The sequence below is a fragment of the Salvia miltiorrhiza genome, chromosome 7, assembly GCF_028751815.1.
Source record: "Salvia miltiorrhiza cultivar Shanhuang (shh) chromosome 7, IMPLAD_Smil_shh, whole genome shotgun sequence".
Classification (NCBI taxonomy): Eukaryota; Viridiplantae; Streptophyta; class Magnoliopsida; order Lamiales; family Lamiaceae; genus Salvia; species Salvia miltiorrhiza.
Window position 1 is genome coordinate 33,318,037 of NC_080393.1, and position 21,106 is coordinate 33,339,142.

The 21,106-nt window shown below is 43.5% G+C and overlaps 2 protein-coding genes across 2 annotated transcripts; both read right to left on the minus strand.

Moving 5' to 3' along the window:
- Positions 1-744: 744 nt before the first annotated feature.
- Positions 745-1,227, minus strand: LOC130994116 (glutathione S-transferase T3-like). Its single transcript, XM_057919151.1, has one exon. The coding sequence runs from the start codon at positions 1,225-1,227 to the stop codon at positions 745-747; it is 483 nt and encodes a 160-aa protein (XP_057775134.1).
- A 3,930-nt stretch (positions 1,228-5,157) lies between these two features.
- Positions 5,158-6,060, minus strand: LOC130996100 (defensin J1-2-like). Its single transcript, XM_057921628.1, has 2 exons — positions 5,901-6,060; positions 5,158-5,546 (listed from the first exon to the last, which is right to left on the minus strand). Exons 1-2 carry the CDS (start codon positions 5,962-5,964, stop codon positions 5,386-5,388), a joined length of 225 nt encoding a protein of 74 aa, XP_057777611.1. The 5' UTR covers positions 5,965-6,060; the 3' UTR covers positions 5,158-5,385.
- Positions 6,061-21,106: the final 15,046 nt, after the last annotated feature.

A 21,106-nucleotide genomic window follows, 5' to 3' on the forward strand; every position in this document is an offset into this window, starting at 1 on the left:
GATACTCGACGGGTGGCGGGCATCCACGGGTCACGGGTATGGGTGGCAAATAGTAGTGGGTGACAAATAATTTTTTTTAATATACGTTTCGCTAAGTCATGTTTGGGATGAGAGTTCTCTTTAATTTATTTTTTTATTTTAGTTTGATGTGTAACGTAGACCTATGCTATATTAACAATTTTTTAGTGGATAATCTCCATAATTTATAAATATATTAAAAAATAATTTCTACGCTTTTTTTATATAATTATAACACCAAATGATACCCGTCGAAATTCGACGGGTTACACACTAGTATATTCTGACCCACACTTGAGCTAATGAAGACAACTCCTTGTAAGGATTAAAATAACGTATCCAATCCCGCAAGCGAAGAGTACCTGTCGGGAGTTCCCAATGTAAATGAGCCTTAGCAATTACTTTATCCTCTTGAGAAAGAAATTTCAACGTATAATAGCCTTTACCCATCGGCATGAAATGCCATGGGGATTTAATAGACCATAGGGATTGAAGCTCTGCTTTTAATCACGCGTCGTGCAAGGTTTCTCTCCTTTGTTCAGCATCAAACGACCAATCAGCGCAAATTGAAACTTTGTTGCTTGAAGCACTTGTAGATCATGTGGAACCATGAGTGTTCCATTCTCTCCCTTACGAATCGGACAAAGAGGTTGAAATTTGTGTGCTGGCAGATTCGGTTTCTTGATTCTGTGAGGAGCCGTAGCCCTCGCGTAGGAAGCCTTAGGTTCAACCATCGGAGCCCTTCGACTTTTTTGCGGAGTGGACATCCCCGGCTTGCAACATGAATCTTTGGCATTCACGAAGCACTTTCCAAGCTTTGACGTAGGAGAATTGCTTCTTGAAATTCGCCTCAAAAATCGTCTGGGCTTGTTGGAAGATTTGATCGTCGCTCATACCACTCCCCCAATTGTCCTTGCAAGTGTTGTAGAAGCCCTCGAAGAATTTCATCTCCTTTTGGACACGGGCGAAGTGGGACTTGAGATGATCCGGCTTTCGTGGCGGCGCTCCCGACTCATTGAGCGCGTTGAACTTCTCCGTGATTGCTCCCAAATATTGGAGCAACTTTTGGGAGGTCCCCAAAATAGGATTGTGGGTTGCCTCTGCCCACAAGATTGCCACGAGCTCGGACTCCTCGCTAGAATATGCAGCGCGGGTGCCCTTGGCTTTCGGCTTCACCGCCTCCGACTCTTCTTGGACGTTGGCGAACATTTCCCGTAGCCAAGACATTGGAGGCTTGTGAAAATGGAGCAAACCCCATCATTGGAAGCCTCGAACGGCCTTGTTGCTCGAGGTATTCATCGAATTCACGATCCATTTAAAAATGTAGAAGAGAGAATTGTTGTTGGGAAAATTTTTAAAGAGAGAATTGTAGTTGAGAATGTGGTGAATTTGAAAGAGTGGAAGAGTGGTATTTATAGAAGGAAAAAAAGAAAAAAAATCAAAATAGTCGTTCAAAAAGCAACGGTGTTTAAAAAATAAATAAATAAAATAGTTTTTTATTAAAAAAATATTAAAAATATATATTAACTACCGAATTTTCGGTCGTTAAAAAATTTTAAAAAAAATTCATTAAATTTTTTATAAAAAAATCAAAAAAATAAAAAAAAAATATATTTTTAATGATCGAAAATTTGGTCGTTAGTAAAAATAAAATATTAAAAAAAAAACTAATTAGAGACTGAATTTTCGGTCGTTAATTTTTTTTAAAATATTAAAAAAAGATCTGTCGTTAAGGCCGCAAATTTAACGACCGAAATTTTCGGACGTTAAACGCGTGTTTTCTTGTAGTGTCCACTCACAATACAATAACTATTTTTATTAAAATACGTGTCGTCCTTACTGTGGATGGAGGGGAGTATAAAATAGTGGTCAAATAGCGTCAAAATCCATGAAGTTTGGTGCGATTCTCATTTTCCCCTGACCTAAAAATCTCTCATTAAAATCCATGACCCTTGCTCTGATTCTCGTCTTTCCCTTAGTGACGTTTTCCGGCTATTAATTAGATGACGTGTCACCAACGTGGCACACTTATGCTGAGTAGATTAATTAGAAGCTAACCAGCGTCGTTTTGCATTTGATGATGGGTCCATTGTCCTCAACACGCCGCCCTCTCTTTCCAGCCATCTCTCAGCCGTCGAACTTGCACCGCTCCTCCTATCTCTACGATATGCTCATCTTCCGCCCTTCTGATTCCATTGCCAACGCACCTTCGGCTGTTGTCAGCTTCGAGGCAGAGTGTTTTGGCAATTCTTCGTATTTAAATCTGAGAGTGTTTTGAGTATTTTTTTTTTTTTTTGGTGAGGAATCCTAATTTGAAGAGGGGTTTTAGTTCAGTTTTATTTAATCCCCAAATAAAATATAAAACTACAACGTTTAATGTTATGACTTAAACACAATCGTTCAATTCGTCGAAAAATTAAGAATACGTGAATTTCCGATTGCCATGTCAGCATAAGTTTGGGGGAAAAATGATAATCGGCATCAAGTTCATGTATTTTAAAGCGAGATTTTTAGGTCAGGGGAAAAACGAGAATCGTGCCAAACTTCATATTTATTCAAGTTACTTGGCACATGCATATTCACTCACAACTCACCGATAGAACTATTGTTATCATCATTTTAATAAAATTGAAATCCAACTTAAATAATGCAACATTATTTCAATGTTATATTTTTATAGAACCAATGTTATTAAATTAAACTTAATGAAATGAGAATATATAGAAATAATGAGTGTACTAGTTTCTCATATAGTATTTTGTTGCATGAAAAAATGGTCGAATTTAATAATTTATGTAAGGTTAGTATTATAATTTAATAGTCAACTTGTGAGATAGTCATATTGAGCAGTGGAATTCAATATTTGGTCACCCATCTAAAAAACACAAAATTTGATCATTTTTTACGTTTTAGAACTATTTTGCCCATAATTAGAGCGGACCGAATTCAGGTTTGCGCGCAGGTTAGGTACACTTGGCACTATTAGTGCCAAAAGTACCAACAGAAAAAAAAATCCAAGTAAATTGGTACTTTTATCACAAATGACAATATTATTGCCAAAAGTACAAACATAAAGCCAAAAAAAAAAAACTAAGTAAATCGATACTTTTGGCACAAATAGTAATATTTGTGCCAAAAATATCATTCAATGATTAAATCCTGAATGAGGAATCTAAACCCTAGATGGAGAATGTAAACTCTTGAGAAATCTAAACCATAAATAGAGAATTTAAACCCTGCAGATAAGTGTTCAAAATGACCATATGACTGCATTTATCTATATAAAACAAGACAATGTATCAGCACAATTATATGGCACTATTGGCACTAATATGGTTATATGGTACTAATATGGTCACTAGTACCATTCGTACAACACAAATAGGCATGACTGACGAGTAAAAGAGTAGTTTGGACAGAACGCGTAAAATATGACCAAAATTTTGTGCTTTTCAAATCAGTGTCTAAAATTTGTGTTTTCTTCTTCAAAATGGTCACGCGGATGTATTTTTTCTATAATTTAATTTATATTTGATAAAGTTGAGTTTTTACAAAATTAAATTGGTTTCAACAATCATTAATTTGACCTCCATTAGTTTGATTTTTTATGGAATTCAAATTCATAATTTAAACATATTTATTATGTATTGCGCTCTTTTTCACTATTTATGGCATCTTTTCCATTTTGATTTGTACCATTATTCCTGGCCCATTTCCATTAAAGATAACAATTAACTCTTAAAAATGTGTGATCCTATCAGTTTTATTTAATTTACACATTCTCTTAATTTTTCGTACCCAAAAGAATGAGCCATAAATAGCGGGACATAAGGAGTAATATTTTGATTTATTTCACACACACACACACATATATATAGAAATTAATTATATGTAAATAGATGGTTTTGTCACACACACACACACACACACACACACACACACACATATATATATATATATATATATATATAGAAATTATATGTAAATAGATGGTTTTGTACATATATGTGTTACATATTTGGTTATCATTTATTACTTACTTTTGTTTTTTGATGAATTTATGTACTTATACTCATTATAAAATTTAATTGGTACCGTATTTCAACTATTGAAAATACAAACTTAAAAAATAATTTTAGTTTCAGGTTCTTCATTGAGTAATTGATATGGATTATTTTTTTAAATTAATTCGTATTTCTTGTATATTTTGATTTTGTTTAATAATTATATTTATTTATTTAAATCCTCGTTTAATTTTAATATTCTTATAAATTGGATGAAGTACTCCCTCCGTCCCAAACGAAATGTCCTGTTTTCCTTTTTGGGCTGTCCCAAACGAAATATCATGTTTCCTTTTTTGGCAATACACTCTTTTTCTACACTTAATATTTAAATAATTTCTACCAACCCACTTTATCTACTTTATACACATTTCTTAATCTACGTGCCGAAAAGAAATAAGCCATTTCGTTTGGGTCGGAGGGAGTAGTATATAACTACGAGTTTAAAATTATTTCAGGCCATTATCTTAGGGCGATTTGCAAAAATAGGCTACTATTTTTCGGACTTGCAAAAATAGGCCAATTATTTTAGTTTTTGGTATTTTTAGGCCACATGTGTACCCAATCAGGCTATTTTGGGCCACATTTTGACTCCAAAAAGTTGAAAAAGTCAGATGGGTTCTTACTCTAGGTCATTTTGTTCGACCTGGTAGTTACTTCATTCTACCTTCTGGTCATTCATTTGAGTCTCTTGAACAATTTTGTTTGCAACAATTTGTTTTGATGTTATTCTAGGGTTGAACCCTTCCAACCTTTGAGTTATCCTAGTAGATTCTTTTGATGTATAAGACTAGTGAGAGGCACGTCAGAAGGCTCTGACACCCGAGTAACTGGTAAACTACACCTGAGAACATTTCAAGGCTACTCTTTTTGAGAAGTATGTACCGAGGAGTACCTTAAGTAAAGAGAGGCTGAATTTCGAAGTTGGATGCAAGGAAAGAAATTGGTTGTAGAGTATAACCGAGAATTCTGTGATCTATTTGCAAATCGGCCTAAAATAATGGCCTTCAATAATTTTAAACTCATATAACTACATATAGAATATATTAATGTAACTGCATGCAAATAACGCTATGAATTATAGACTCATAATACCAATTTAAAACTTAAAAGTACAGCAAATTACATAAAACGAAAAGGCAGAAAAAGAAAGAGTCCTCACAAACAGATGAGAGAAATTCTCTTATTTTAAATCACACACATCACACCAAACCCTTGAGCGACTGCTACACTCATACGTACGTTGTAGTAATCAGTCATTACTTGATTTAATTAATATTCTTAATGAAAAGAAGAGTAGATTTAGTTAACAGTGTCTGGTGCAGTAGCACCGGCGGCGGAAGCCCCGACAGTGGCCGCTGTGGAAACCCTCAGTCTGGCACACCGCCGCGCAATTGGCTTTTCTCACACAAATTCCCTTGAACCGGTGGCTCTTCGACTCGCACGTCCTCGCCTCCGCCACCATTCCTGATTAATTTCAGTTAATAGCATTAATTTACTAAGTATTGCATTAATGTGCAATGTTGATTTTCTAAACAATTTATTTAAATTAATTCGTGTGCGTTATATATCACTTGTCATTAATTTGACATGTGAGTTTGCACGTATAACTTAAGTATATTTTTTTTAAATAAAGAAAGAAGGAGATGCGTGAGATGGATACATACAAAAATCAATTTGAGGAATCTTGTGAAACTTTGTTATAATCTGATTTTAAATCTCATCATTTACGAAAAAACACAGTAACATATAAATGATAAAATAGCCATGAATATTTGAAACCAAACATGCGAAGAATAGAATCGTTCTGAAGAAATGTACCAGAGGAGAAGAGAAGCATCATCACAAGGAAAGCAGTAGCAAACAACCTCAAAAAGCTGCTCATTTTCTCTCAGCGATATGTGTGTATGTGATGTGTAAGAAAGACTTGGTAGTGAGGCCTATATATAGCCCAATACTTGCTAAATTTAAACTTGCTTGTTTTTTTTAGAGAGAGAACTAAGCTCCCATAGTTTTGATCTCTACTGAAACATAAAGTTTTGATAAGTTCATACTACGTGTCATTTCATATTCGCGAAGGATATCATTTTCAAAAATCCAATCAAACATTGAAAAGAAAAAAGAGGTGAGAACGTATGTCAACAATGAGTCATGACTACACAGAACCACTAGCATTTTTCTCACCTTTTTTTGCTTAACACAGCTAGGAGATGCACTTTAGTTTTTTTTATATATTTGCAGTTAGGTGTATTTGTGCAAATTTGCTCTCTTTTGCATCAAAGTATGATCTATTTGTGGCTACCCACTTACATGCACATACATTTAGCTTTTTTTCTTCTCCTTTTTCTTGGTTTCACTTTTGCCTTTTAGCAATGTCTAGCAGCTTCTGCAGGTAATTTTGAAATCAAATTCAAGTTTTGCCAAATCCCATCTTGAATTTTGCAAGATTTCTACAGTTTTAGATAACTTTGCAGGTGCATGGTTGTCAATTTATCTTCACTTATTAGTATTATTATTATTATCGTGTTGGTGGACTTTTTATCCCACAAGAAAGCACTATTACATTTCTAATAGCTGCACCGACTTAAAAAGGATAGGTATTTAAATATCACTTATTATTATTCATAATATTTTGAGGTAAAAAGAAATTTATTAAGTAGACAAACATGAATACTTGAAAGTGGGAAGACCATTCGGATGATCTCTATATATACTAGGTTTGTATCCTCATTTCAAGATTTTAGCACTTTGACCACAAGCTTGTGATTGATTCCAGACCTTAGAATTCCTCCATAACTGTCACAATAAAACATCCCCAACCGAAATAAGAATTCTTTAAGAGAATCCATCATTTCTGGCTGCTTCCCAACTGTCTTGATTTTTGAGAGAAATAAACTTTAAGGATAGAAATTATTTCCTCAACATCAACAGCCTGCAGTAACACCGAATTCACGTCGGGATGAGGAATATTGCGTCTTGTCTCAACCATGGATTGCTTCAAACTCTCATCCTGTCTCCTTTTACCACCTTCAACTCTTGATAATATCATGAGAGCCACAGATACATAGACATATTGCTCAAGATTACCTAATTGTATTTAGACCATTTTAATTAGCTTCCAAGTTGTATTTTCTGAAAGAATGACGAATCCATATAACATGTGGTGAGATGTGATTTAACAGTCAATGTGAGTGCATGTGCAGATACAGTAACACAAAATGTAATAGATAATGTAACACACGAAAACACCAAGAATGATAACCCAATTCGGTTAAACAACTTACGTCTGGAGTGCCTTGACCCACGAAAAATTATCCACTATACGAAGTTAAAATATACAAGGACTTACACAACAACTGAAAGCTAGACAACGACTAATTTCCTAGGCGCACCTAATCCCTTGAGAAACAAGAACCAACAATAAAGAAAAGTTTATAACTCTTTTACAAGGTACACTCAAGTGTATTCCTCACAAACACTCTTCTGCTAGAACAAACAAAAGTAGAGCATCAGTGACTGTATTACAGACGGTATAAGTCCGGGGGTACACCCAGCAGGAACAAGAACACCCAGCACGAAATCCCCCCAATAATCTTGAATGAAATATGGCCTCTTTATATAGCCTTAACGTCTCCAATCTTCTCTTGTAGCCAAGTTAATCTTTTTTTGGTCGTAGATGGAAACAGGAGTTCTAGCTTGATGAGGACTCTGCTTGAATGATCTTGATCTGTCTATATTAGTAATCCAACAAGAATTTGTGCATACTTGAGATATAATGTGGAATATATCCAAAAACGTCGTGTTAGACACTAACTAGAATATGGTGCTAAAAATTCTCTCAAGACTGTGCTTCCCGTTGTACTGGACCCGCCAAGAACAATGACAGATACAGTGCTTCCCGCTATACCAGACCTGCTGAGAACATGTGCGGATACTATCACTTGTCTACATAATTGATGAGGAGTAAAATATGCATCAGCCCAGTCCGGAATATCCAGCGATGACCTTGGAACGGCGAGAACAAGTCAATTCAGAGGCTCCGGGTGAAAAGCGCGTAATGAAGCTGTCAGGAACATAACCAACATGAGAGCAGCATTACAGCCAGGGAAGGGCTGAAACCAAAACGGCAGGGCTGGAACCAAAGTGGCAGGGCTGACATCGGCTGAGCTGAGGAACAACATCCACTACGAGGAATAAAGGGCAGGGAGCAGAGCTGTCTTTAGGCATGCTTAGGGTCTTTTATCACTCAAAGTAGGGTAGGGCTGCGACCCTAATTTTACCGTTTTGCCCCTGTTTATCTCTATAAATAGAACCATTGCACTCCCATGTAATTTACGTGATTCTCAATATAACAGTTCTTATTTTCTTTGCTAATTGCTCTCAAGTCATATTCAACGCACAACAGGTAAATCTCTCTGAAATAACCCACCAAATCCGAACTCATCAACTGGCGCCGTTTGTGGGAAACCAGAGTTTAAGACGTGAGGAATTTCATGGGGGAAAATATCCACTATCTATCGAGAGGAAGTGCATGGGAGAATTGGGATCGGGGGTTCTTATGAGCTATCTTCTTTGCTACTTTGTTCTTCTTGTGTGCGATTTGTTGTGTGTTTTATAGCTTTGCTTTTTTTGTGAATTTATGGTTTTTTGTTTGCCGATCTAACGTTTAACAGGGAAAATTGCCTCGCGCCGCTTTATTTGCGGCGAAGGTTGGATGGATCTATGAGTTTTTGACGGATCTGTGATTTTTCTTTGGTTGTCACCAATATTATGCGAAGCTGGGTTTTCTTGGGATTTCTGGAATTCTACGTCCTTTTCTGAGCTGATCGTCACAATTGGTAGGGCTAACTCCTTTTTACATGCTCGTAATTTGATTACTCCCTCCGTTCGCCAAAAGTAGACCACTTTTACTATATTGGGCATCCGCAAAGAGTAGACCACTTTCCTCTTATGAAAATGGTCCCACCACCCACTTTAATCTTTTATCCTTACAAACACTCTTTATTTACAAAAAAACCCACCCCAAATTCAATCTCAACCACACATCTCATAAAGTGGTGAGACCTTTTCTCCACTACATCAAAATCATCACCAATTTTATTAAATCCCGTGCCCAACCAAAGTGGTCTACTTTTGGCGGACGGAGGGAGTATGATTTTTCACAACAGGTCATGGAAAGCACTAACATTCCTAAGAACTTGATGGGTGATCTCACTGGGGAAGGCCGGGATCCGGTTACTGTTGCGACAATTACCAACGAGGAAATTTGCTTGGGTGACTCTACACCCATTGGGCCAGTCAGATCGGTCTTTGCAGGGCTGCAGGCTACTTCAGTCATTCAGGGATCAGGAATTGCGAGAACAGGGATGATGAATGTTACTATGACTGAACAAATGCTGTTTTTTCTGAGCTATGCTTGCGCGAAACAAATGATGTGAACCTCTGCATCCTTCCCGAATCTGGGTTCAAGTGTTGTTCCAGAGGTAGGACTGGAAATTCCAGGACTTTCTCGCCCATCACAGCCTTTACCAGGGAGCGCCAGGGCTGAACATCCGATAGGGCTTATCAAGAGTACTGTGGTTATCCCCCCAGCGGAAACCAGGACAACTAGAACTGAAAATGTACCAAACACTCACCGTGTGGGACCCCAGTTTTCGGGGGATATGGAAGGAATTGAGGATTTGGAGGATACCTCCAGCCAGACCAGACCAGTCAGCAACCGACGTGGCAAGGAGGCAGAGCTGGAAAAGGGGGCAGAGCTGGCTAAATCAGCCCTGCTGCAGAAAAGTGTCTGGATTATGCAGAAACACATTCAGGACCTAGAGGAAGTTATTGTGGATAAAGAGAGGGAGAAGGGGAAGAGTAGAGTCACTGGGCACAGGAAGAGTCAGCGGGCAGCGTCTCCCCGTTCTAAGGGCAGAAGTTATCTGGATAAACACTCTCGTTGGACAGAAGATAAGAGATATGATTCTCGGGATGATGGAAGCGAGAGCTAGCACTGTTTCTTCCGTGATAGAGGGAGGGCTAGGATTAATGGCAGCCAATTTTCAGAAGACATCCTGGCAGATCCGTTGCCCAGGCACTACAGACCTATTACAATTGATTATGATGGTTCTGATGACCCGGAAGCCCACATGGCTCGGTTTGAAACCTTGACTACTCTACATCAGTACACTGAAGGGATTAAGTGCATAATATTTTCCACCACGCTAATAGGGATGGCTCAGCAGTGGTTCCAAACTCTAGAACCAGATTCCATCCATTCGTTCGAGGAGCTACGTGATGCTTTCACTTGTCAATTTGCGAGTTCCAAACGAACTACCAAAACAGCTATGTTGCTGATGGAAATGAAACGCTAAGGGAGTTCGCTGCTCGGTTTACCAAAGCATCGCTGGAGGTGCCCAAGGCTGAGTCACAAATCAAAGGCTATGTCTTAGCGAGAGGGTTGAGACCTGGTGCCTTTTTTGATAACTTACAGATAAGACAGCCAAGGGATTTCGAGGATATCTTAACCCGTCTCCCGGGCTATATTCAGTTAGAGGAGGCCAGAGTTGCCCGTAAGGCAGAGCAAGAAAGTAACAAGCCCAAGAAGGCTGAGGGCAGGAATGAACAGGCAGAGAACCGCTTTTAGGGGCGAGCACCTTATAGAGGTTTGCCCCCAAGAGTGATGCAAGAGGAAGCGCAGCCCAGCTATTAATCTTCATACCAGGCTCAAGCCCCCAGGGCTGAACAAGGGGTAAGGGTGGTCAATAATGTGAATAGATTGACTGATCAAACACCGTTGAATAGGTCTCAGGAGGAGATTTTCCATCTGATAAAAAACGAGCCTTATTTCAGAGCTCCAAGGGACTATGTTGAGGGGGCCACAAAGCCCGGGCCTAACAACCTACTTTGTCAATACCATAACCATTACGGTCATCCCACAAAGTATTGTGGACACTTGAGGCATCAGCTGGAAGTGCTGGTGAGACAGGGAAAGCTGGATCAGTTCGCTAAGAAAACACCACCACCACAGCAACAAAACAATGCTTATCTTGACAGGGCTGCACAAAAAACAGGGAAATAGGGGTGGGGGTCGCGGGGCTACCCCACCCCGGGAAAACAAGAGGCAAGTGCACATGATCATTGGGGAGGAGTGGTGAAACATAAGAGGGTGGGTATCTCTCTAATCGGTGAATTGTGAATGGATCGTGAGTTATACCTAGTTTTGATTGATCGCAGAAGACAAAGAAAGTAATCGGAATGCTAGAAAGAGAGAAAAGCTTATGTTGTATTAAGAGAAAAAGATAGCGTAGGTTACAAAGGAGCACGTATGCCGCTATTTATAGATTACATATAGAGGGCAAAATAGTAAAATCAGCACTGAAGCATGCGTCTTGCGTGGTCAGGGGTATAACAGTAAAATCGCCTTCACGCGGGAGATTTCTTCGCATTTCTGGTGGTTCCTCTGGTGAAGGCCATTCCTCTGGCGAGAGCGGTCTCTCTGGTGAAGGTGGTCCCTCTGACGAAGGTGATTACTCTGGCGAAGGTGATTACTCTGGCGAGTATGATTCCTCTGGCGAAAACCATCTCGCTGCTCCCCGTGATTCCCTTGGTAACGTCATTCCTCTGTTCCGCATATATTACTCCTCATCAGCTACTCCCCCCTCTCGTCTGGCTAGTTCGCTCTGGAACGGTGCAACTAGTCAGAGTATTCGTCCGCGCGGATGACATCATCAGCATTAAATGCCTGCCCTTTCTACAGCGCTTTTCCGTATCCCCAGGTTACCTTTTTCAGCCCTCGCGTCCTTTCGCCTCCCCGCAGAAATCCTTGACCATTGATTGCTTTTTTTAGGGCCACGTGTCGTTCATCCCGTATGTTGGTAGTTGCCCGCGTACACTTTACTTAGTCGATTCGAATTTTTTACTTCCCACTATTCATCTTCTCTAGTTTTTCCGAATTCCTTCGTCTGCGATTTCCGGCGATCACCTTCCTATTCCGGCGTATTTCCTGCGACCCTTCCGTTCCAATCTTTACCGTCGATCTTTCTTTGACTTAGGTAACTCGCGTATTCTCCTCTCCCGATATTTGTGTTTAGTATAAAGTGGTTTTGAGATTTGTTGGTGCTCTGATTGAGCGTGAAAAACCCTAGGTCTTTTTAGATAATGGCCTCCTCCTCCGCCCCTGTTGCCCAGCCCGACTTTTTCCCCTCCCCTTCTCCCTCTCCCGTACCCTCTCCGGTTGATTCTCCCCTTCCTTTGAACCCTAGTTCTCCCCGCACTTCTCCATCGGCCTCTGGATCCTCTCTCCCCACTTCCGCAACCCCTAAAACTTCTAAGGGCAAGAAGAACGCCCCTAGGTCGCCCAAATCCATACCTGAATCCCGATTGAGCGTAGCAAACATGCACAAGATGTATGACCTATGTAAGCGGCCTGCAGGTTTGGAATTCGAATCCCAATCCAAGGCTCGCTTTTGACAAATTGAACATGAATATGGTGGTCATCTGGCGAGCCCAGATAGATGCCGATCTGAGGCTTCCCCCTCCTCCACTTATAATAAATGTAGCCAATCACTTCAAAATCCCCTTCTATCAAATGGCCCCCTCCGCCATTCGGAGGTTATACTGTTTTCATATCCTTTGCACCGCCCATGGTGTTGTAGATACTTTCAAATTGTTTGCCCAGACCCAATCCCTAAGATTGCAGGGGGGCCCCTGTATAGCTTTGCCGCGCGTAAGAAATATCCCGCCATTTTCCTGAGTCCCCTGAATTCCTTTGATAAAGACTTTCTCCACTCTTACTGTTATGTGAAGACCATTTCCGGTACTTGGCACCAGTATGGCACCCAAGAGCTGCGATGGTATACCTCCCGCACCAGACACCAGCCGGCCTCCCAAGGAATCCCCTCTGATCACGACCTGGGAGTGCTGAGCAACCTTAATGCCCTCCACAACCAAGAGCCATTCCCCTGCAAAGATCTCACTGAAAATCCCTCGACTTTGGCAGCCAATGGCCTGTTTCCCCTGTACCCTCCTGGATCCATAGGTAAAATAGGCCTTAGTATCGTATGTGAAAATTATTTGTTACCTTACCTTTGTTGATAAAGTTGTGTTTGTTTGCAGGGATGTCGTGGAGGAACAAATGTAGGTCCGATCTTTCCGCCGACCGTCCCTCTGGCGAAGAGGGCCAGGGCTCTGGGCAGCCCGTGGATGATGGGATGGATATCTCCAAGCTGATTCCTGTGGTCCCAGAGGAGACTATTCCGGCGCAACACTTCCCCCCTGGCAAGGGGAAGGACATGGATGTACTTCTTTCATTCAGCCCGGACAACCAAAAGACAAAGGGCTCTGGTTCGGGCCAGAGTGGAGGGCAACCCATCATTCTTGTGGTGGATGTTGAGGATGCCGAGGACGTCGAGGATGATGTACCCCTTGTCCGATCACTCCGCAATATTCCTACTCCCGGGTCCCGAGTGGTCCAAAGGAAAAGGAAGTCTGCCGCGGAAGACCTCGTGGAGAGGCGTCGCAAGGCGCGCCTCAAAAAAGGCAGCAAGCTCGTGGACCCAGAAGTTGGGCTGGCAAGTGAAGCGGAGGCTGCCTCCGTGGGTGCTAAAAGGGGTAAGACAGTGGCCTTGCCCGAGGAAGAATCGTAGGGCCCTGGCCTCAAACCAGTCTCGTCCCTAAAGGGGCGTGACTTCGTTAACACCATTCTCTCCCGGATCCATCCCAAGGATAGGGAGTCCACGTAGAAGATGGCGAAAGCTGCATTGGCGAATTCCCTTAGCCGCCTGGTGCTTCAGGTACCCTGCATCCATTAACAAGTTTGCATTTTTATATTTCTGACCTTTTGATTTCCCTGCTTTAATTATTTCCCGTCAATTCCCTGCAGCTGGAATCCCAGGTCGGGGAAGTGGTCCATTGCATTGATGATTACGGTGCATTGGAGAAGGATTTGGAGGCAGAGAGGAAACGGACAGAAGAACGCGACGAGCAAGTTGCTGGTACTGTGCAGCAGTTCAACAAGGCAGAGGCGGAAGTGGCTGAGCTGCGGGCCAAGCTTGCACAGGCAGAAGTGGAGAAGGCCTCCTTGGCCTCTGAACTGGCGAGGGTGACGAAGGAGAGTCATGAGAGCCTTGCCAGATTCAAGGCGAGGTATGATGATGACTACAAGGAGGCCAGGCGTGGCTGGAGGAAAACCTGTGTGGAGGCTCAAAACTGTGGTTATGTCCTGGGAGCACGGGACCAGCGTCTGGAGTATTTCTTGTCTCCGCAAGGTCAGCACTTCCTGGGGATGATATTGGAGGGCACCTTGGCGGCCTTCAAGCAAACTCCAGACTATCTGGAGGGCTTCGGTTCCCTCTTCGCTTATGTGATAAAGCAGTCCACCATAAAGGCATTGGAGATGGCGGGGGTGGCCCAGGAGCAAATTGCTGCCCTGAACATGCCGGCTTTGATGGAGAACATCAAGGATGAAGACGTGAACCAGCTGATGGGGATCACTGAGGATTCCCCGAAGAAGCCGGAGTGGTGGTATCCAGTATTGGAGAAGGCCCTTCCCTATTTTACCTTTGGGGTCGGATCTGACTCATTGCCTGCTGCTCCGGTGTACACGCCTGCCTTCTGTGCTTCCCTGGTGGGCTTCGTGAACCGGCTGCGAGGTCAAGCTGCTAGCAGCAATACAGCATGGAGCCTCCCCTTCCCTCTGGCCTTACGGCCTCATCGTTCGAAGATTCTGCTTCCTCCTCCTCCGCGGTGGATCAACTTTTTGCCCTGTACAGAGATGAAACATCATATGTGCAAGAAGCTGCGAAGCTGCTGGATGTGAAAGCCCGTCTCCCTAGGGTGAAGGATACTGGCACGTTGCCGGTGTTTGTTGAGGGATCCTCCTCTAGCCAGGTCTCTGCGGCTGTCACCCCTGCTCCGGTCTCCTCTACTCCCGCTGTTCCGGTTGCTGCAAATCCTCCAATCTCTGACGCTCCTGGCTCCCCTGTCTCTGCTCCTCCCTCTTGACTGCTTTTGTTGTCTTCTCCCCTAGTTTCATCCAAACTTTTGTAATTTCAAATTTGTAAATATTTAGTATTTGTTCTGATTTTGGTGTACAGTGCCGCCGTCGTGGCGTTGTAGATGGAATTTCTGCACAACTTGTCTTTGCTCTTAAATTTCTATGCTAGTTCTGCCTTCCCTCACTCTTTATGTTACTTTGTTGCTTGTTGATGTTGAGCTTGCATTTCCGGACTTCACGCTGTGACGTACGTTTTTGTAAAGTAGGGTATGATTTTCTGTTTTTGTTGAAGTCTTTATGATTCCTCTGCTGGGAACGTCTTTGGTTTGGCCCACTGTGTTTGTTCCAAGCGTCTCTCTGATCTTCCTCTCTGGGATTTTTCTGACTCCTGTTTTAAGGATTTTTCTGACTCCTGTTTTAAGGATTTCGCTGAATCCTCTGGCGAGGATTTCGCTGACGCCTCAGGCGAGGATTTCGCTGACTCCTCTGGCGAGGATTTCGCTGACTCCTCTGGCGAGGATTTTGCTGCTGCTTCCCATCCAAGCATTCATTTGCTGCTTCCCATCCAAGCTTGAACACTATGCGCGGAGCATGGAGGACCCGGGGGGTGCAACCAACTTTCGCGGCTTACGATTAAATAGTAACCCTCTGCGCGGAGCATGGAGGACCCGGGGGGTGCAACCAACTTTCGCGGCTTACGATTAAATAGTAACCCTCTGCGCGGAGTTTGGATCATCCGGGGGATGCATCCGACTTTCGCGGCTTACGTTTGAACAGTAACCCTCTGCGCGGAGTTTGGATCATCCGGGGGATGCATCCGACTTTCGTGGCTTACGATTGAACAGTAACCCTCTGCGCGGAGTTTGGATCATCCGGGGGATGCATCCGACTTTCGCGGCTTACGATTGAACAATAACCCTCTCGGAGTTTGGATCATCCGGGGGATGCATTCGACTTTCGCGGCTTACGATTGAACAGTAACCCTCTGCGCGGAGTTTGGATCATCCGGGGGATGCATCCGACTTTCGCGGCTTACGATTGAACAGTAACCCTCTGCGCGGAGTTTGGATCATCCGGGGGATGCATCCGACTTTCGCGGCTTACGATTGAACAGTAACCCTCTGCGCGGAGTTTGGATCATCCGGGGGATGCATCCGACTTTCGCGGCTTACGATTGAACAGTAACCCTCTGCGCGGAGTTTGGATCATCCGGGGGATGCATCCGACTTTCGCGGCTTACGATTGAACAATAACCCTCTGCGCGGAGTTTGGATCATCCGGGGGATGCATCGGACTTTCGCGGCTTACGTTTGAACAATAACCCTCTGCGCGGAGTTTGGATCATCCGGGGGATGCATCCGACTTTCGCGGCTTACGATTGAACACTAACCCTCTGCGCGGAGTTTGGATCATCCGGGGGATGCATCCGACTTTTGCGGCTTACGATTGAACAATAACCCTCTCGGAGTTTGGATCATCCGGGGGATGCATCCGACTTTTGCGGCTTACGATTGAACAGTAACCCTCTGCGCGGAGTTTGGATCATCCGGGGGATGCATCCGACTTTTGCGGCTTACGATTGAACAGTAACCCTCTGCGCGGAGTTTGGATCATCCGGGGGATGCATCCGACTTTCGCGGCTTACGATTGAACAGTAACCCTCTGCGCGGAGTTTGGATCATCCGGGGGATGCATCCGACTTTTGCGGCTTACGATTGAACAGTAACCCTCTACGCGGAGTTTGGATCATCCGGGGGATGCATCCGACTTTTGCGGCTTACGATTGAACAGTAACCCTCTGCGCGGAGTTTGGATCATCCGGGGGATGCATCCGACTTTCGCGGCTTACGATTGAACAGTAACCCTCTGCACGGAGTTTGGATCATCCGGGGGATGCATCCGACTTTCGCGGCTTACGATTGAACAGTAACCCTCTGCACGGAGTTTGGATCATCCGGGGGATGCATCCAACTTTCGCGGCTTACGCTTGAAATGATTCCTCTGCTCTGCCCTTGATGTTTGCTAAGAAGCAATTTTGTAAATTGTGGACTACGGGTATACACCCTACTCCCCCCTCTGGCGAGATGTGCAATGCTCTGCATGAACATGTTAAGTAGCATATGCAATTTGAAAAGCGATAATTGAAATAAATGAGTCAACATCAGGGAATACCCTAGAACCACGTATCTGATTTTATTGATATCATGGCCCCGAACCTCGTTAAAACCCCTGTGGGGAAAAAGAGTATTCGGTCTACACTTTGTTGTTATATCATGGTCTGCGATCATGGTTATTCCCCTGATCTTGTCTCCGATCATTTCCCTGCTCGGGCCTTTGACCATGGCCTTCATTTCCTCTGACTATAAACTGGTGTAGATTACCCTGGCGTACTAAATACTCCAACTGATGCTTAAGATGCCCACAATGCTTGGTATAATGCCCGTAAGAATTGTGATATTCACACAGTTTATTGTTAGGCCCTTGTCGCGGCTGCCCATCTCTATAATTTCCAGGTGCCCTGAAGAATGGCTGATTCTTGATCAGGTGAAAAATCTCCTCCTGAGGTTTGTTTAGCGGGGTGCATTCAGCGAGGCGATTTACTTCATTTATAGTGTGTTGCTAGCAAGGTGGCACCTCTGCCTGGGGAGGAGGTACCCTCGGGGGCAACCCTCTGAAAAGAGCCATGTCCTGATTTCTGTTATTCCGTTCCAGTGCGTCCTCGGCCTTTTTAGCCTTGTGCTTGTCATTTTCCGCTTTTCGCGCCATCCTGGCGTCCTCCAATTGCAAATAGCCTGGCAACCTTGCCATAATGTTGTCGAAATCCCTGGCCGGTCTGATTTGTAGCTCATCAAAGAATAAGCCCGGCTTCAGTCCTCTGACATAAGCACAATTCTTAATTTGTGACTCCGCCTCTGGCACCTCCAGAGCAGCGAGATTGAACCTAGCAGTGTACTCCCGTAGTGTTTCATTTTGATCCTGCTTGATGTCCATCAGTGAAAGAGCTGACTTCCCTACCCTTCGCGAGCTCGCGAATAGTCTCATAAAACGCACTTGTAATTCTTCAAACGAACGGATGGAATTTGGGGCAAGCGTCCCAAACCACAGCTGGGCGGGGCCAGTCAGCGTAGTGGAGAATATTCGGCACTTGATGCCCTAAGTGTACATGTGCAAAGTAACCAATCCCTCAAACCGGTTGAGATGTACCTCCGGGTCAGTGGTACCGTCGTAATCCAGGGAAATGGGTTTGTAGCTTCATGGCAGGGTATCCGCTAGGATGTCATCGGAGAACGGACTGCGATTGTTGATGGGAAACCTTGACGTCTTTGCCCTCTTGTCCTCCTTATATCTCCTATGTTCCCATCTTTCCTTCGGGGAGTCGTGAGCGTGGTGGCGCTTGTAACCCTTGTGCCCTGGCCTGCCAGAGGAATACTCCAGCTCCCATCCCTCTGACTTCTCTGTATAGTGTGATTTCTCTGAACGACGAGACTTCTCTGCCCGATACGATTTTTCTGCCCCATGGGATTTCTCTGATCTCTGTGCTCTGTCGTCCCTCTGGGACTTCTCCCTTAGTGAGTTCTCTAGATTCTCGAGCGGTGTTTCAGTTGCGACACTTAGTTTTTCAGTCGTGCATTCTCCCTCGTCCTTTTCTCCTCGAACACAAGCGAGACGGATTGACTATCAGACTCGTCAACCCCCTCCCGTCTAACAACACTGTTAAGCCTGACTCGAACCCCCTCTGGCCTTCTCTCCAATTCTCTGACAGCGGGGACCTTCTGTATTTCCCCAGGCATCGCAGCCTGTTTGTTGGTTATCGGATTGTTTGCCTCCAGAGCGGCAGGGGGCGGGGACTCAGTGCCCTGTGGATTGGTCGCTCCTACCAGAGGAGCTGCAGCGGGGATGGTGGACAGCATAGGAGTCCCCAACGCCTGACGCATAGTAGCGTAGTTGAGTAGAGCCAGCATTTGCTCTGCCAGCCCGAAGTTGAGCGGTCCCCCACCAGATGTAGGGGCCAAGCCTGGCATATCGGAACCCGGGGTTACTAGAGCAGATCTCTGGGTGTGAACATTCATCCCTATCAGCGGGGTGGCTGGGATAGCTTGAAAGCCCGGCGGCGTGGTGAAGGCGGTGCTGCCCTGCATACCATTGTACAATGAGATCGGCACCTCAGTAGCGTGAGCAGCGGAGTCAAACTCCTTCTCCAAAGTGAGGTGAGCATCTGAAGAACCCATGGTACCTACACATAAATGATGTGAGAAAAAACCAGATAACAAATGAGTCGATCTTCCTTTAATGATCGAAATTCCCGAGATAAGAAATCCAGAACACCGGCGCGAAGGCCGTTAAAAATTCCCTCTCAAGATATCTCTTACACTGGGAAATAAACCCAGGGCATAGATCGAATTAACCGAGTACGAATGATAGAGATGTCCCCTTTGAACGCGTATTAAGATCCAACGGAAGAAACAAATTATCAGCAGAGCCACATTAAGAAGAAACTTGAAGACAGATACAAATACAGTAACAACCAAGAAATTCGTTAGCGAAATGCGTTAGGCATGGTAGAAAATGAGGATTATGCGAGGAAACACCAAAATCATAACCCATAAATATCACGAATGTGTATTGAAATAACCATGAAACCCAAAAACAGCAGAATCAACATATCAACCGTTCAGATTGTTAAGAACACATGTTAGACATGCTGCAAAGCGAAGATTATACGAGAAAACATGAAAATCACCCATAATTATCACGCTTATACGAGAAAGATAATAGGCAATGCAATGAAAACACTCCCCATAATATCTACTGGACAAATCGCGTCAAGAAATTGCTCACCAAGGTGTTGCATCCAAAACATTAGACTATTAACACAACCCGGGCAAGAAATCCCAAGAGAGACAAGGATAACAACCCAAACCCAACGCAACACCCGAATCAACTCGTGACCTGACCTCAACAAGAGTGAAGCATCCAACAACCAACAATCAATCAAGCAAGGGGGACCAAACGCCCCATACCACAACCAAGCAAGCAAAAAGTAAAAATACACGGGGCAAAAAAGGAAATGAAAGAGAACATTTCCTGAAAAATGGCGCGCCCCACCATAGCAGAGGCACCTAAGAAACGATCCAGACATAGGGAAGGCCACGCTTGTCATCCCGAATTAGTTGCAGGATGTCAGGAATGCAAAAAGGCCAGAAACCCTCCGCAAACACCGAGGAAGCCATGAAATCAGCGACCATGTTCCCCTCGCGAAAGATATGGAAGATAGTAATGTGTAAACCAGCAATGTCCTGGATTATCTTCCTCCACCTGCTGAAGAAACGTCAAGGAACAGTAGTAGAACGAGACCGAAAGAGATCTACTAGATAGGTGCAGTCCGTCTCAATCCAAATGTAATCCTATCCCTGAGACACAACCTGCTCCAAAGCAATAATAAGAGTGAAAAGCTCAGCCTCAAAAGCCCAACCTCGGCCACCAGAGAAGTGAAAGCAACCAATCACAGAGTTGGAGTCGCGAATGATGCCGCCAGCATGAATACAGAGAGGAGAGCCATGTACCGATCTGTCAATATTAATTTTATGCCAAGGGTGCGAAGGGGGAAGCCAGTACACATAAACATAAGAAGTAGGCCGACGAGGGTTGCCCGGCTATAACACCCCGCAGTTTTCCATACTATTTATTAGGGGTTTTTTTTTAATAAGATTGAGATATGAGTATTTTAGAAGTTGAAGATAGAACTAGTGGGTGATTTTTTTTTTTTTTAATAGAATGAGTTTTTGATAGAAATGCTGATTAAATAGAGGAGATGATGTAGTTTGTGTTTCCGATAAAGGAAGCTTAATTATTTTTTAGACGATTTATAGTGTTAAGTTAAGAGGATACCTGGCTAGATATAGAGCCGAGGTGAGTGAGTGAGACTTACTATAGATATGAGTCGAATTCATGAGACAATTAAATTGTCGTTAGATTTTGACTGATTGAGAGGTCATGTTTAAGTGAGATTAATTGATTTTTTTTTATCTAACCCACGTGATGATAA